The sequence below is a fragment of the Puntigrus tetrazona genome, chromosome 6 (genome assembly GCF_018831695.1).
Source record: "Puntigrus tetrazona isolate hp1 chromosome 6, ASM1883169v1, whole genome shotgun sequence".
NCBI classification, from domain to species: Eukaryota; Metazoa; Chordata; class Actinopteri; order Cypriniformes; family Cyprinidae; genus Puntigrus; species Puntigrus tetrazona.
In genome coordinates, this window is record NC_056704.1 from 19628472 (window position 1) to 19643804 (window position 15333).

Sequence of the window (15333 nt, forward strand, 5' to 3'; positions counted from 1 at the left end):
AAGAGATAATATTTACCCTTATAATTGATTTGAGGAGCATTTTACCCGTGTTATGCATTTGTTTCCCTCCTTCAGGTATGTTCATTACTGATAAACATAATATTTCAAGCTGTTACCTGTTAAATAAAATGTAAAAAAAAAAACCTCTAAGCATTTAGCTCAGCTAAATTATATCATTATACAGCTGCTGACCATTCAGCTGATATCTGCAGAGGATCCAAACTCATTCTAAACCCATAGTTTGATAGGCCTGGATAACACTGAATACTTAACACACAACCTCATGTTGGGCAAATGTCCCTACAAAGAAAAGGATTTTATATATCTTTGGCCATCTTTGCTAGAAACGGTATATGTATGGTACAGAATATGGTACATTAAAATTAAATTTCTTCTGTAACAGATTATGTTTAATTTCTCACCTTGACCATTATGAAATACGTGGTCTCTTGTAAGTATTATTTGCTTTTATTGATTAATAGATGGGTTTGTGTGTGACTGGTGATGATATTTCAATGTGGAATTGATCCAAGAAATGTATGCTATGTGATTTAGCAAGGAAACATTGCTCTCTCACACACAGATGCGCAGGGTTTTGTCTATTTTTGGAAACAGCCACGAGGATTTCATCCACTGCAATTCTGCACACTGCTTTCTGGCTGCATTTTCCAAATAATACAGAGCTGCTGTACACACATACACAGACAGAAAGTGACTGCTGAACTGTGGACAGTTTTGTCCATTGGGGTTACGCAACCTAATTTGCCCTTAGAGGACAACATGCCAATGTATCTGCCATTACTGCATCCCTTTTGCCTCTATCTTTTCTCCCTTTCACACACCAGACACATTCCAGATACTGACACATTAAATCACAGTGAAATTTAATTAACCTGCCAGACAATGTCAGATGTTATTTGTTCAGTCCTGCTGAAAGATGTTGTCATCAGTATAGTTTAAGCCTGAACTTCTGCACGGCGGGCAGGCGTTTGTGCTTTCTATGCATAACCTGCTTGTGTGTTACATGCATTTGGAGAGACCATGGATAATGAAAATGTTAAATGTGAGAGATTATTTGGGAGTACTGAGGACACTGTTAATATCAGGTCACTCTCATTCAGTATATGTGACAATATTTAAAATGTGTCAACAAAAACACTTAGATAAGCTGGTAAGCTGTTCTCTTTCAGCCGGTAATTGACAGTCTTATCCATAAAACATTAGAATGAAAGCATGGCTTGTGTGTGAGACAATAAACTATCAACACTTACATAAGACATTGATTTGATGCCAGATTGTGCCCTATTTTCATCACAACACTTTAACAGTTTTGAATATTTTTATTTTTTTGTTTTAGAGTCAAATAACCCTTCACTCCAATGGGACAGTTTACAAATGAATGCTGGTATGAATGATTTCCATAAAATTATATCCAATTTACACAGATTTACATAAGCAAGTCTCACTGTCTCCCAAAGGAATGTGTTGTGTGTGTTGGTCACACCCTTTTCTTCTCCGTGGTGTGTGTGCTGTACAGAGAAGGAAAGGGTGTGACCACCCTTGCTTGCCAACATAACCCTATTATTCTCAGAAGGAGAATTTCCAGTTTGATTTCATCACACTCATACTGTCCTCGGGTAAGGGGTGAGGTCATGGGAGTTGTGATGTCATATAATTAGTACCAATGATGACATTAGTGTCATGTGAGAAGCAGTTCTATAAGTAGGTAATAAGATCCTGTAAACACCTACGCACCTATACATATATTAATGCATACACACACAAACAAAGCAGATTCTGGAAAACAGTACTCGGTACTTAGTACTCAAGTACTCAGTGCACTCAATATCACATGTCAGCTATTGTTTTTATCATTTTTAATAGTGTCTACAATTCTGTTCTAAAGTGAAAAATGTCAGATAGCAAAAGATAAGTAATATGACCACAATTGTCTTTTGCCACCAATTCTACTCTGAAAATCACTCTGAGTAAACAGATTTGGATTATAGCAGATTATTCCACTTTATAGGCCGCAGCTGCCTCTGATGTCTTACATGACACACACACACACACACACACACACACACACACACCAGTTTCACCAAGTGTAGGATGATTCATTAGGGGAAAACTTGAACACCACGCTGAGACTGTGAATTGTGTTAGTCACAAATCACAACTGTACGTCACAGTTTACTTTAAATAGTGTTGAACTTTGATGGAAGATGGAAAATTGCGCATTACTAAGCTATCAGGCCTCAACAAGCTCAATCTCAAACATACTATTTGGGGTAAAGTATAATAAAATAAAATCAACATCAGACCATGGCAAAGTACTCTGTTTGTAAAGTAATATGCATATGTGCATTCTTTGCCATGTTGGATATGTACACTTTGCTCATAATATTTGTCAGCAGTTGAGTGAACTTTGACCAGTAGAACTGAATGTTCATTTCTGCCAGGTCAAAAAACTCTCTCTCTTGTTCTTTTCTGCTTTCTTTCTCATTGCCATCCATATATCTCTTTGTTTCCCTCCCACTTTATTCATCAATGTCATGTTATCATTCTATCTTTATGCCTTTTTATTCTTTTATATTTTATATTACACTGTAGACGTAGGCAATGAGCACCTGTCTGCCGTTGTGTTTGGTTTAATCATTACCTCAGAGTGTCCAGCTAAATGTACCATCACTGTGACTAAAGAGCGTACATACTTTTTAATAAAAGTTTCTTATATAGAACAAGTTAAAAATACAACCTTATATGGGACACAGAAAATGGGACTGCATGGAAATGTAGCTAAATTAAAAATGCTTCAATGTTTCTGTGGCCTTGTTGATAAGGATGGACAAGCTAATTAATTATGTTATCAGATGATGACATGTTGTGTAAGCTTAGCGATAGCGCATAACAAGGTCCCAAAAGAATGGCTGCGAGAGGAAACAGCTGCATGTCTGACTCCACGTACAGCTCACATTTCGCCTAATGAGGTTTCATGATGTAAATGAAAGGAATAGTGCACTAAAATATTTTTAAATAAAGTTTAATGTTTATAAAGCATCACGTAACACTTAAAATGAAAGTGTTGACTGCTGAAAAGGCAGCAACGCCTTTACAGGAATAAATCACATTTTTAAATATATTACAATAGAATAGAAAAATAATAATAACTATATATTTATATAACTGGATTCATTGTATTTTTCCATATAAACTTCAAATAAAATCTTAAATAAAAATAAAGTATGCATCAGTGCTACTCTATGCATATCAGCCTTACATAACAGTGAAGATATGGCCTCTATCTTCTAGTGTCTTTGTGCATTTTTCAGCTTATGCCCCCAAAAAGATTTCTGGGTTTTTGGGACAACTACCTTTTCTCCAATCTCATTATGCATCTAGCAGAGATGGTTGCCATAGTAATTCATCATTACAAAACCCATGCTCACTGCAACAGATGAGGTAAGGGCATGTCATGGGAGCTGTAAACAGACGATATTCATGCAGACAGCACACAAATGTTTAAAAAAAGACTATAGATCCAACGTTAGTCAAGGCCAACATGTTATTATAACATAACGCCAGCAATTACAAGTACACTAAATTATACTCAAAGTGTGTAATAGCCACAAATCAAGACTGTAAAAAAGTATATACACGAATGTGCTATGAACTATGTTTTTTAAGGCATTTTAAGTCATTTGAATAATCAGACATTTTCTTTCTCGAGGGAAAAATGTGGCAATCAACATGACTACTTTGGCGCCTTCCATCCAGCTTTGTTTAGATGACTCTTAAACAGCATTCCATGTATACTTTCCATTTAAGTGTTTATTACCTGGTAAAATTTATACATTTCAAACCAATTGCCCTCTTACAGAAAGCATCCGCATGCTGACCTGATTCAGAATGTGGCCATGGTATTTCCCACTTACGAGTAGTTTTCCGGCATTTGGAATGTAATCCAGAGCTTTACTTGGGAATGTGAGTGCTAAAACAGCTGAGGCAGTCACAGACTGCGCCAAGGACAAGAGAGGGCGAACATATGCGGTGAATGACCCGTAAAACACAATACATACTAACACATTATTCCACGTCCACACACAACATCCTTACTTAAGAGAGGCCACACGAGGGAACACACAAACAAGCCACTACAGTCTTAATGTACGCAGCTCTAACGTACAATACAACCCAAATAATCCGCCGGACTCCTGCGCAAATGCACTCACAAATAACAGGCTTAGAGAGTGCTTGCGGAAAGCTTTTAGTGAAAGGTTTAGCAAATCCATAATATGCCTGCTGGGGCTCAGCCAAAGCAGTGGTGAGCTGTACATCTGGTGTCCGAGCTAGGGCCCTATGACAAATGAAAGCGATGTTGCTTATTTTTAGTTTAGAAAGGCTTTTCGCTGCATTATATCTTGTATCAAAAGCATACAGTCTGCATTTGAACTATGCACACTGACCAGGCTCTGAACCTACTGTACAAGTACACTGCTGTATACACATTAGTAGCCATAGACTTGGACTGAATTTAATCTGCCAAACAAACTTTAACTTTAATCAGTCAAACAAACATATGCGCTAACTGGAGTGCTAATATTAGTTGACTGTTGGTGCTTGTTGTTGTCAAAGCAGTAAGCCTAATGTTAAAGAGGACATGTCATACTTGTGCTATAATCTCAAACACACAGAGAAATAACAAAATTTACCACAACAAAACAAATTTCTTTTTATTTTGTTTCATATTGTCAAAAACAGAAAAAACATGACATAAAAATCATTTCTCTACCTATATCACTTACATCATATGGTAGAACTAGGGATGGAATGTCACATTTCCATTCACATTTAATAGAAATATTTGTATAAATAAATAGGTTTCTCTTTAAAGTCTCTGGAGTGAGGATTCTAAACTTCAGCACATGGCTATGGAATGAAGAGGAGCCATGTGAATGAAATATATTAAAATGTCCAGGAGAAAAGTCCTTAATGACCAGGAACGTGGAAAGGATTTTGTAAATTCCCTTTTCCACACACCCATCATTCCCTACAAGAGCAAAGTCTCTTCCCTTGAGTCCTGCTTAGTTTTTTTTTAAAGCACCTTCATGTATGTTGCTTAGTTGCTTGTCATATGAATTTATGATTGTGCTACCATTGCTACAAACCCACCTCTTTTTAAAAGGTGTGTACAACATCATATTTTGCAAATGTCTTTTTATGAACGTCACTTTTACTGCAAGCATCAGCTTATTTCCCTTATCTTTCATAGATGAAGAGAATGAATGAAGAGACACGAGCAGATGAGATGTCACAGAAGCTCATCTACCGTCGTCCATCTGCGATTCAGGGTGAGCAGAAACAACAGGCATGGAGCAGGACCACACTTCGCCACCTCAGTGAGAAATTACAAAAGAGTTCAGTCCCTTCAGCTCCGGAGGGTTTCTGGGAATTCAGGATTTTCCTTTGACCCTCTCCTGTGTAACCGCTCTCTGCTAGGGCTATGAAAGAGCATAGCAGGACGAGCTAAGCGTGAACTTTAAGCCCTGATGGCATGGTCAGGATGCCCACGGTAAGCCTTGGCATGGCAAATGCACGGTAAGATGTCGCACAAGCGTTTAGTCGTTGCTGTGCTCTTCAAGCTGTGACAGAATGCTGATGAGATTCTGCAGGCCGAAGATGTAGCCGCTGTCTCCGCCTTCGTGAACGATGCCGTCCTCTCCATAATCACGACACGTGGTGTGGGCAAAATCGATCATTCGGACATCCACCATTGGTGAAGTGCTGCTGGAGTGATCGCGACGCCCTCCGTAGGCTCCATCCTCATCGTCGTCGTCCTCATCTTCGTAATCATCCTCCTCATCTTCCTCCTCTCCTCCACGAGAGGGCCGGGATCTAGATGGGGCAGGCGGTGGGGCCCCGTCGTAGATGATGAGAAGAGAGGAGGAGAAGAAACGATAGCTCTCGCAAGCCTCCAGCACCGCTCTCATCTCTCTCAGTCTTTGCAGCACCGGGGTCAGAAGTTCTCTGCGCAGAACTCGGCCGTCACTGAAGAACTGGCACAGAGCCTCTTTAAACCCGGCCAGACTCAGCTTACGCCCGTGATACTTGTTCATGAATATCAGCTGCCCTGTAGCACTGTGATACATCTAGTAGGGAGAAATACAGATCGGTATTAGACTTAGGACTGTACCAATCACTAAAACAACATATCCGCTATAGAATGTGCATGTATGTATGCTATTCAGAGGAGTTTACCTGCATGCCACAGAGGCGTACTCCAATAGAAGAGGAAGTGCTTTGCTGGCATTTGCGAATCTGATTTGCTTTCTTCTCCTCAGAGGCATCATCCCCATGCTGACGTGTTCCCATCTTCAGATCGAGGACGCATGGAACCCGGTACCGCCATGTTAGATTCTCCAGCAGAATAAATTCTATGAGGGGTCATGGGTCAAGGAGACAAACTACAAAGTTGCACATCTAATTGTATATATGAGCTTACATGTTTTACAAATTATTATACAGTGGTAATTTGTTAGCGTGTCCACTCGTTAGAAAGGATACTGTGCTGGTTTCTGTGTTTGGAGTTCTCCTTCATCCTCTGTAGGTGCTGCTGGTGACACTGCAGACTCCAAGGGTTGTGTTTGATCTGAGGAACCACGTTTCCTTTCTCCAGACTGTAGTACAAAACCTCTGCCTTATCATCCCGATTACTGCAGATCAAAGGAGAAAAGGTTAACAAATTACTATCATTGTGCGCATGTGAGAATGCCAACTATTGAATTACATGAGAAGGATGTACACATCACTGATCAAAAGTCTGAGGTCTGTAAAATTTCATGTTTTTTTTATCTATTTATCTATCTATTTATCTTTTGTTAAAAAATTACAGTAAAAATTCAAAACAAATATTTTGTGGAAACTGTGGCTGTTCATTTACATGAACATTTATTCAAAACATTTTGTATTAAAAAGGTCTATATATGGGGTATATATAAATTTTGAATTAAAAGTATTAACTTATTAACTATTAAGTAACTAAATTATATTGACCCCATACTATTGACTGGTAGTTAACAATTAACAATGTGCCCTCCCTTACCTTTTGCCCTTCTCATCTTTGCGGCTCTGTCTGGCTCTCTCATTCTCTGGTAGTAGGCCTGATGGTTTCTTTTTCCCCCACTTAACAAGCTTATTCTTGGGCTCGCCATCAGCAGAGGGCTCTTTGTTTTCCAAGTCAGCTGGATCGCTGTGGAGCGGGTACGCTATCAAACACAGGTTCCCCTCTTCATCTTCCTCAAAACTCACAGACACCACACCTAAAGAGAACACGAGGGAAAGAAAGAGAAAGAGAGAGACGATGAGTACACTGGACGTTGTATTGATGCATATACAACATATGATTCAGATATGATGAATCATATGATGATTATAAAATGTAGCTCTTACCCACTTCGGCTTAAACTGTATTATAACAAACATACAACATAAAAGAAAAGCAGAGGGTTGAGAAGGGAATGGAATTGTGTAGATGGGGAATATTCAACACTGTCGTGTAAATGTGAGACTGTGGAAGAGTGTTTTGCATGCCTTCTAATGCTAAGCAGAAAAAGACACACAAAAAACACAGGAGGCAAGAAGGTACAAATCAATTAGCTCTTTTATTACCACTCATTGGGCAAACCATATGCAATATTCCCACATCAGATATCGAATACAAGAAAGCATTTGACAACTTTACAGTCTGAGCTTTACAGAAACGGCATCGCTGAAATTTACAGACAGCAACCATTTGGAAAACTGCTTACATTCAGAATACAAATCAATACAGAACATACATAGCAAAAATATACATATACACAAGCAGCAAGTGGCCCAAGACATGATTTATGGTGGTATCTCATGATAACCATAGATGGACCTAAACATCACAAGGGGCTTATGGGTAGTTGAGTGGGGTAGGGGGGTAAAGACAGAGAAGGAAAGATAACAGCAAAACCCTTTCAATACTGAAATCAGCATTAAAACATACATTTCGTATTTCAAACACACAAGCTTTAACCTGTTTGTAATGGTTTTGTTTAAGCATGTATGTGTGAGGCGCGGGCACTAGGACCCTGCAGCCACTCAACCTCTGCAGTCATGGTAGAACGATGACATCAACAGCAGTGATGTCACGTCTCTGCACCAACGCTCATACACACTTTGGCTTATACGTGCTGAGTCAGAGAACATGAGTGGTTAGTCTCTTTCAGTGTGTGTCAGGCTTGAAGGCGAGTAAGAAAAACACAGATGAGTCTCATGTTTGTGTAAGAGACGAGCATCTTAGAATGTAAGTATTGTAAGTATGCAAAAGCATGTGAGAGTGTGTCTGCATTCTTTCCTATATGTCACATCCTCTCCCTGCCTGACAGCTTTTTTTTTAGTCCTACACCCTTGCCCGGTCAAAGACACCGCCAAATACACTGCGGCAGATGCCACTGTGTTTAAATATATCAGACTAAAAGAACTGAACATGATATTCCATCTGATGCCAGGAATATAAATCTGTGAGCGTCCAAAAGTGTTATGAGTATAAGAATATACATGTGTCTTAAAACTAAGTATATATGCATGTATGTATCTTTGTATTTCTATCCATCTCAATTTCTTTTGATGTACCTATCTATCGCAATCTAAATGTCATTTAAAAATGGTCATCCACTCAGTTGCTTCACATGAAAGTGTGTGTGGCCTTGTTATAGGAGTCACGTTGCACTGAAGGAAATAAGTCAGTGTAACTTATCCATATAAATTCTTCAACAATTACTTAAAGCACTCAGTATTCAATTTCATAAATAGATAGTGTGAAAAAGAAAGTGAGAGAGAGGAAGGAAGACATATCACACACAACAGCACACAAATAAATAAGTGGCTGATTGGTTTTAATGGTCATGTTCTGTTAAGTGTCCACTTACCTTTGTACTGTGGCGTGAATTTGCGGATCTCGGGTGGCAGGCTCTTGTAAAACTGGTGTTCTCTGGGTATTAGTGGTTTACAGATGGTCTGTTCCCCAAACCGCAGTACACAAGAGTGGCCGCCGACTTGATGGACAAACGGTTCCAACATCACTCCTCCCTTCATTTCTCCTTTCCCTGGGTATCTACACCCCTCCATCAGCGCTTCTAAAGCCGGACTCATCTTCTGTACACATCCGTCTCTCTCAGGCTGATCTATTGCTTTCTGTTTGTCTGTCTGTATTCTCCTCCTCTGTTGTTCCTGTTTCCTTGGTGGCAGTTCAGGCACAAAAGGCTGAGAAAACCAAAGAAAAAGAAAAATATTCCTGTATCTTCCTGTTAAAGGAATACGGAAATAGTAATCCAGAAGGAGTTATGTTATAAAAATGTTATTTTTCTAAGTGTAGCAAGGCTATTTAACACCGTTGACAGACTGTGAGACTGTATCTGTCTCTGTCTCTGCTGTAACTGAGAGATCTGTTCTAAGCAGGCAGGAAAAATATCACAACAGGTCACATGTTTCCACCCCCCTCCTTAAACTCAGCCAATCAGAGCACTGCAGCTGTTGTCGGGTGGGAAGTGAGAAAGGGGAAACTGAACAAACAAAGGGACAGGAAAGAGAGAGAGAGAGAGAGAGAGAGAGAGATAAGTGGGGGGTTGTTGGAGTTAAAGACCAAAACAAAGAGGAAGGAGTAATAAGGAAAGGAAAGAGAAAGTACACTCACTCTCAGGAATTTTCTCCTGTTTGACTAGGAAACCGAGAGACAGTTAAAGCATGGAAAATTGAAAATATAACCAGAAATTTCAAGTCTTTATTCACAACAGAAGGGGATGTGTTCCACTAGTCTTCTCACTAATTTCTTAATGATTCATTCATAAACTTTGTACCTTTGGTCCCCTTAATCTTTAATAATTTGGTTATTGCTTGGTGAATTCTAAGGATGTATTAGCAAGTTTTCATTTTTACCTTGGAATTAGGCTACTTCAACACTGTAGCTGAGGATTGTTTTTCACTTCTGCGTGTTGAAGCACCCTCAATAACATGGCATTTAGCCCCCAGAATAAAACTTTTACCAGAGGAACCTTGTGAAAAAACATGTATTTTACTCCCAAATTTTAGTAGGGAACTGCCCTTGAAATGCGATTGCAATAGTTTGACAATTGACAATGCAAAATTTCAATTTTAAAGAAAAAAAAAAGACATGAGGCCAAATGTAATGTGATAAGATGCTGGACAAAGCTGAACTAATATTTTGCTATCTAAATTTGTTAGTCTGACTTCACAACAATCATACTGGTATGATTTCAGTAAGTAATTTAACAAATAAAAATGACTGTTTTAATCAAAAACAAAGTGCATCTAAACATAAACTTGATGTTGATCTTTCGACAGCACCAATGTTTTAAACCGAGAAAGTATTTTAATTGCTAGGTACACGCATACACACATAGACAATACATTTTTCAATAAAATGACTCAATAATAAATCAAAGCTCAGCAATGAGCAGTACTGTAATTTAGTTTAAAAATGAGGCAGCAGGCAAGGATGACGCTCGTGATTACATAAAACACACGCACATACAAACACATTAAATCATCCCTGAGGCCCTGGGACAACCGGACAGTGAGACAACTATGCCTTTGCCCACAAACCTCCGTACACACACACACACAAAAAAATAATCTACTCTGTGCTACTTCCCTAGACTGGGATTAGTGTGTGTGATCAATGAGCAATGGGTGAAGACTCAATCCTAATCCAAAGCCTTAGATACAGATTATAATCTCTTCACATCACATAGTTGTTTAAAGTTTTATATACTTTAAACCCAGCCTTAATCTGCTTCACATAATCTGTGGCATACATTGTTATTTTTCTATATATAGTTTCACTGTTTCTAAACAGCAATAAAAATATATACACAGGTTCCACCAATCATTACTTGTTATTTTAAAATAATCCTTTTTGATTCACAAAGTTCAGTTTCTTTCATGGCAGTGAGTTATTAGAGGTCTATCACCAAAATTGAACTAGACTAGACTGGACAAATTATTGGGTTTCGGGCTAGGCTTGAGAACATTTTGCATTTGAATTGGATTTCCTTTTTATAATAAATGAACAAATATTATTATATCAAATATTTAGCTTTTACCTTGTCAAACCACCAAACATAGCATATTGACAGCACTGCATAGACTCTAATCACTACTGGATTTCCAGCTCCACTTTGGGTTTGAGGTTTTTCACTCCCTAGTCATGACTAACTGATGAGAAAAACCTCTCTCAGAACCAGAGAAAACACAGATGAGCTCCTATCTCCAGGCAAATATCACACAGCTCTGGCCTGGAACGCCGCAAGCAAAGACGACCAGTGTAACACACACAAAAGAAATTGGTCTTTTTGGAATATAGCAGAACTAAATGTGTAAATATATTTTACCGTCAGGTCAAGGTCAATCTTACAATTGGATGAGACGAGGTTAGGCTCTGACCTAATACTCATGTAAATGTTCAGAAAGCATTTACCCAGCTGATGGTGATTGTAGTTGATGTTAAATGTGCCGATTATAATCTTGGATCCAAATACAAAGGATGTGACACCTCTGATAATGACGCATTACTTTGATTATGATTATAAGAGCAGGCTGCTGTGCCTAAATGTGATTATGAAACATTCTGAGACAAGGTCTTTGGTGTTCTTCGGTTCTGCCAAACCATAATCCACAGACAATGAGAAATTAGGCCATTGAGCATGAGCCAGTTTGTGCATGACTGACAGCAAAGGGCTTTTTTGGTAAGGGTCATGGTGTACGCCCACATTTGTGTGTTATGTTACTGGATATCAGCCTGGAACCCACTGGGGGGTTCACACACTGCTGTGGGCCCAGACAATGCAATCTGGCATGGATGGAAACCTGCTTATGCAACCAGGAAAGGTCAATATGGACAAAGCCAGATCTTCTTACGCCACCTATTCCTGCATTGCATTCATTCGTGAAATTGTCTGAAACATTAAAGATAATAAGTCAGTTCTGATGACTGGGTTTGTGCATTTGAAATATGACAAGACACCTTATGTAATATCAGCAGACAGACAGAAAAACCTGAGGAGATTTTTAGAAAACACCTACACAAAAATAAAGAAGCTCACTGACACATGAAAAGTCATTTGCATAATTTGCAGATACAGGATAATTGTGGACACTTATGAAAAATGCAATGACTTCTTGCCCATTCAGAAATAAAGTACAGATATGACAAAGACATTTTATGAAGGCAGTTTAAGTTGTACATGCAAATAGTGCATTGCTAGGTTGCTTAAAGTTTTCTTTTTGGTTTTTAACAGCAATAAATTAAATACTCTAGGATTATTTAATGCTATAATAGTACCATGTTTACCATGTAAAAGTAGGACACATGAGCATGCACAATTAAATACCCAACATCATCATTTACCAATGGCCATGACATGTAATGCATCCCTATATATAATATCAAATTAGGCATCAAAAACAGCTGACCATATATATATATATATATATATATATATATATATATATATATATATATATATATATATATATATATATATATATATACAGTATATACCTATCATTGTGTGTGTGTCCATGCTGGACTACACAAACCATGCAAAAGGATGTGACAGAGACACACTGACCCACAGATTCACACCTCTTCTGTGGTAGAATATAGACATGTTGATTGTGTGATGTGGTGAGAGGAAGGTACTGACGCTCTGAAATTACCCACATGTTCTCACACTGACACAAACAAGTCAGATCCAAGCCACTGCTACCAATGTTTACGTCTTTTTTCTCTAAACCCAGACACATTTGAGAGTCAAAGTTCTCTTTGACGGTCATGGTTAGAGGCTCAGTGATCCAAAAAGTAACTCTTTGTTTTTATTAAAGCACCAAAATTAATGAACAGTACTTTGGACATGTTTACAATCATGCGAACTAACATGAGATGAAGACTACAGTCAATGGGTTACTAAAATCTATTTTATTCTATATAAGGGTGGTCTTCCTCCATGGTGACCATAATTAGATAACATAATGAGCTTAATGCTTTTAACTTTCGGTAACCTCTATGATAAGATACTTTTAGTTAGAATAAATCATCCTCATTCACACATATTTTCATTAAAGCAACTTTTGTGTGGTTTTTCATTTTAAAGACCACTATTGCTTCACTCAACGGAAAACAAAAAATATGACTCACTGGTCCACCTTTAATCCATACCAGACAGACCAGATCATCTACACGTGGAGAGTCCAAATTTAACAGAAAATGCAAGACAGGCAACATTTACTATCCATAAACACCTGCACACACTGATATTTGGACATTTGAAGTGTTTTACAAACATAAGTGGAAATAGTTGTCAAAATACAGACATTTTGCGTCATGGAAACAGATGGGACTGATTTCATGACAAAGAAACGCGTCACACATACAAAACACACTTCTTGAGTTACACACACACACACACACACACACACACACACACACACTACAGTTCTGACAAAGATATCAGTATTTTCCAGATAAAATGTGATGAAGGATCACAAAAACGTTTGAAAGCTGTTTGTTGCTTTAGCAATGAACTGTAAAGTACTATATTTACACTCATCATATCCACTATTTACATACAACACAGCGTGTAAGCATGTGCTTCTTTTGGACAAAAACAAAGTATCCTATTTCAATACAAAAACTAAGAGACGGCGATAAAGAGTGTGAAAGTGAAAAACAGAGAGAGTGAAAAACGTTTCATTTTGTTGTCAAATGCATTATGAGGATTGGAGGCATTATGGGATTTAAGACCTAGAGATGGACAGTTTATGACAGACATTACAATAAAAGGTCAAGTCAGGCACACTTTACATAAATACTTCAGGCACAAAATTCTCAGACATTCAGACTGTTGAAGCTTTTGACCCAAAAGCCTGAACTCTGTGGGCGGCCTAGTTTTAAATATTCAAGATAATTATTAGTGAACAATCATACCAAGTACATAGTTTAATTACTGAACTTTGTTTCGATGACGAAAAACAGGGAGTGGCAGAATACTTTCCATATTCCTGTTTATGACAGTCATAATTCCTTCACTTAGGCTAAATCTCCATCATAAAACTAAAATCATATTACCATTACTTTGCTCCAAGGTGTTTCTTGATGTAATATTTTTAAGAGGTTTTGAATATAATTTGAGATATGACATGCACAATATCTAGTTTTAATTATCCAGTTTGTTATTCTTTACACTTTTTTAATGAGACTGCCATTAAATTAAGATACTGGTGATTCAAATTCATCCAGGTATGTTACAAAATATAACTGATTTAACAGTTCACACTAGGGTCACGGAATATTTACTGCACCTTGAATCAAGTTGTCAAGTTACTGATGAGAAAATTAAATGTACAAAACAGTGGTTTTGATTTTATAACAAGTTTGCACATACAGTAGCGTATCTAAATGTATTGCATGCGATGTTGGGATCAATCTGTGTTGATGCACATCAAAGAGCCATGCGTGTGCATTGTTGTGTCTGGCTTCTGACCCATTTCCAAGTCCTTCTGCATGAATGCCTATACCTCCATCCTTAAAACTCACAGTAGAGATACAGATAAAAAAGTTGGAGGCAGATTTTTTATTAAGCATGAGGCCAGCAAGCATGCCCATGTGTCTATGGCAAGATGGTGCAAAGTCAATGCTCTGTGGTGACACTTCTGACAACATTCTATAAATATACCCCCCAACCTCATATATCCCCAAGACACTGTTGACATACTTTCCCACACACAAAGACAAACAAATCCACCAACTCGCTCTGAACAATATCAGACTTTCTCAGTCACACAAACAATTTTTTTATTATGTGACTGCCATTATATTTTATTGTTCTTATTTTGAGTTATTTTCTATTCCTTAACCCTACATGTAACTTTAAACCTAACACTTTTATATTAATTAGATTAATTATCTATAAACCTTTTTCTGCATGAGCACTGTTGGTTGGTCTCCAGAATAGGTGATAGCCAAATAATTGCTTTTTAAGGTCTGGAAAAGGTTCAGTACTGTCCAATATGAGATCCCTGAACATGATGGACCTCTGATACTTTTAATCTTGGACACCATCCATCAACACCGTTAAACACACACCCCTGCGTTCCTGCCCCAGTTCCAGTGAAGTTGAAGGTTACGACCATAGTTTGGGTTACAGTGGAGACTCCACACAGGCCCCCATGATCCCTCCCTTGGCGCGTGTAAAGGGCTGTGACGTAGTGCTGACGTATATATATGTG

General features: G+C 38.2%; 1 protein-coding gene across 1 annotated transcript; it reads right to left on the reverse strand.

Annotated features, from left to right (window-relative positions):
* Positions 1–4707: 4707 nt before the first annotated feature.
* On the reverse strand, positions 4708–9475 carry ip6k2b (inositol hexakisphosphate kinase 2b). The gene is made up of 5 exons (XM_043241744.1): positions 8958–9475; positions 7103–7319; positions 6565–6713; positions 6259–6434; positions 4708–6149 (listed from the first exon to the last, which is right to left on the reverse strand). The coding sequence occupies exons 1-5, from the start codon at positions 9178–9180 to the stop codon at positions 5619–5621; spliced, it is 1296 nt and encodes a 431-aa protein (XP_043097679.1). The 5' UTR covers positions 9181–9475; the 3' UTR covers positions 4708–5618.
* Between the last annotated feature and the right edge of the window lie 5858 nt (positions 9476–15333).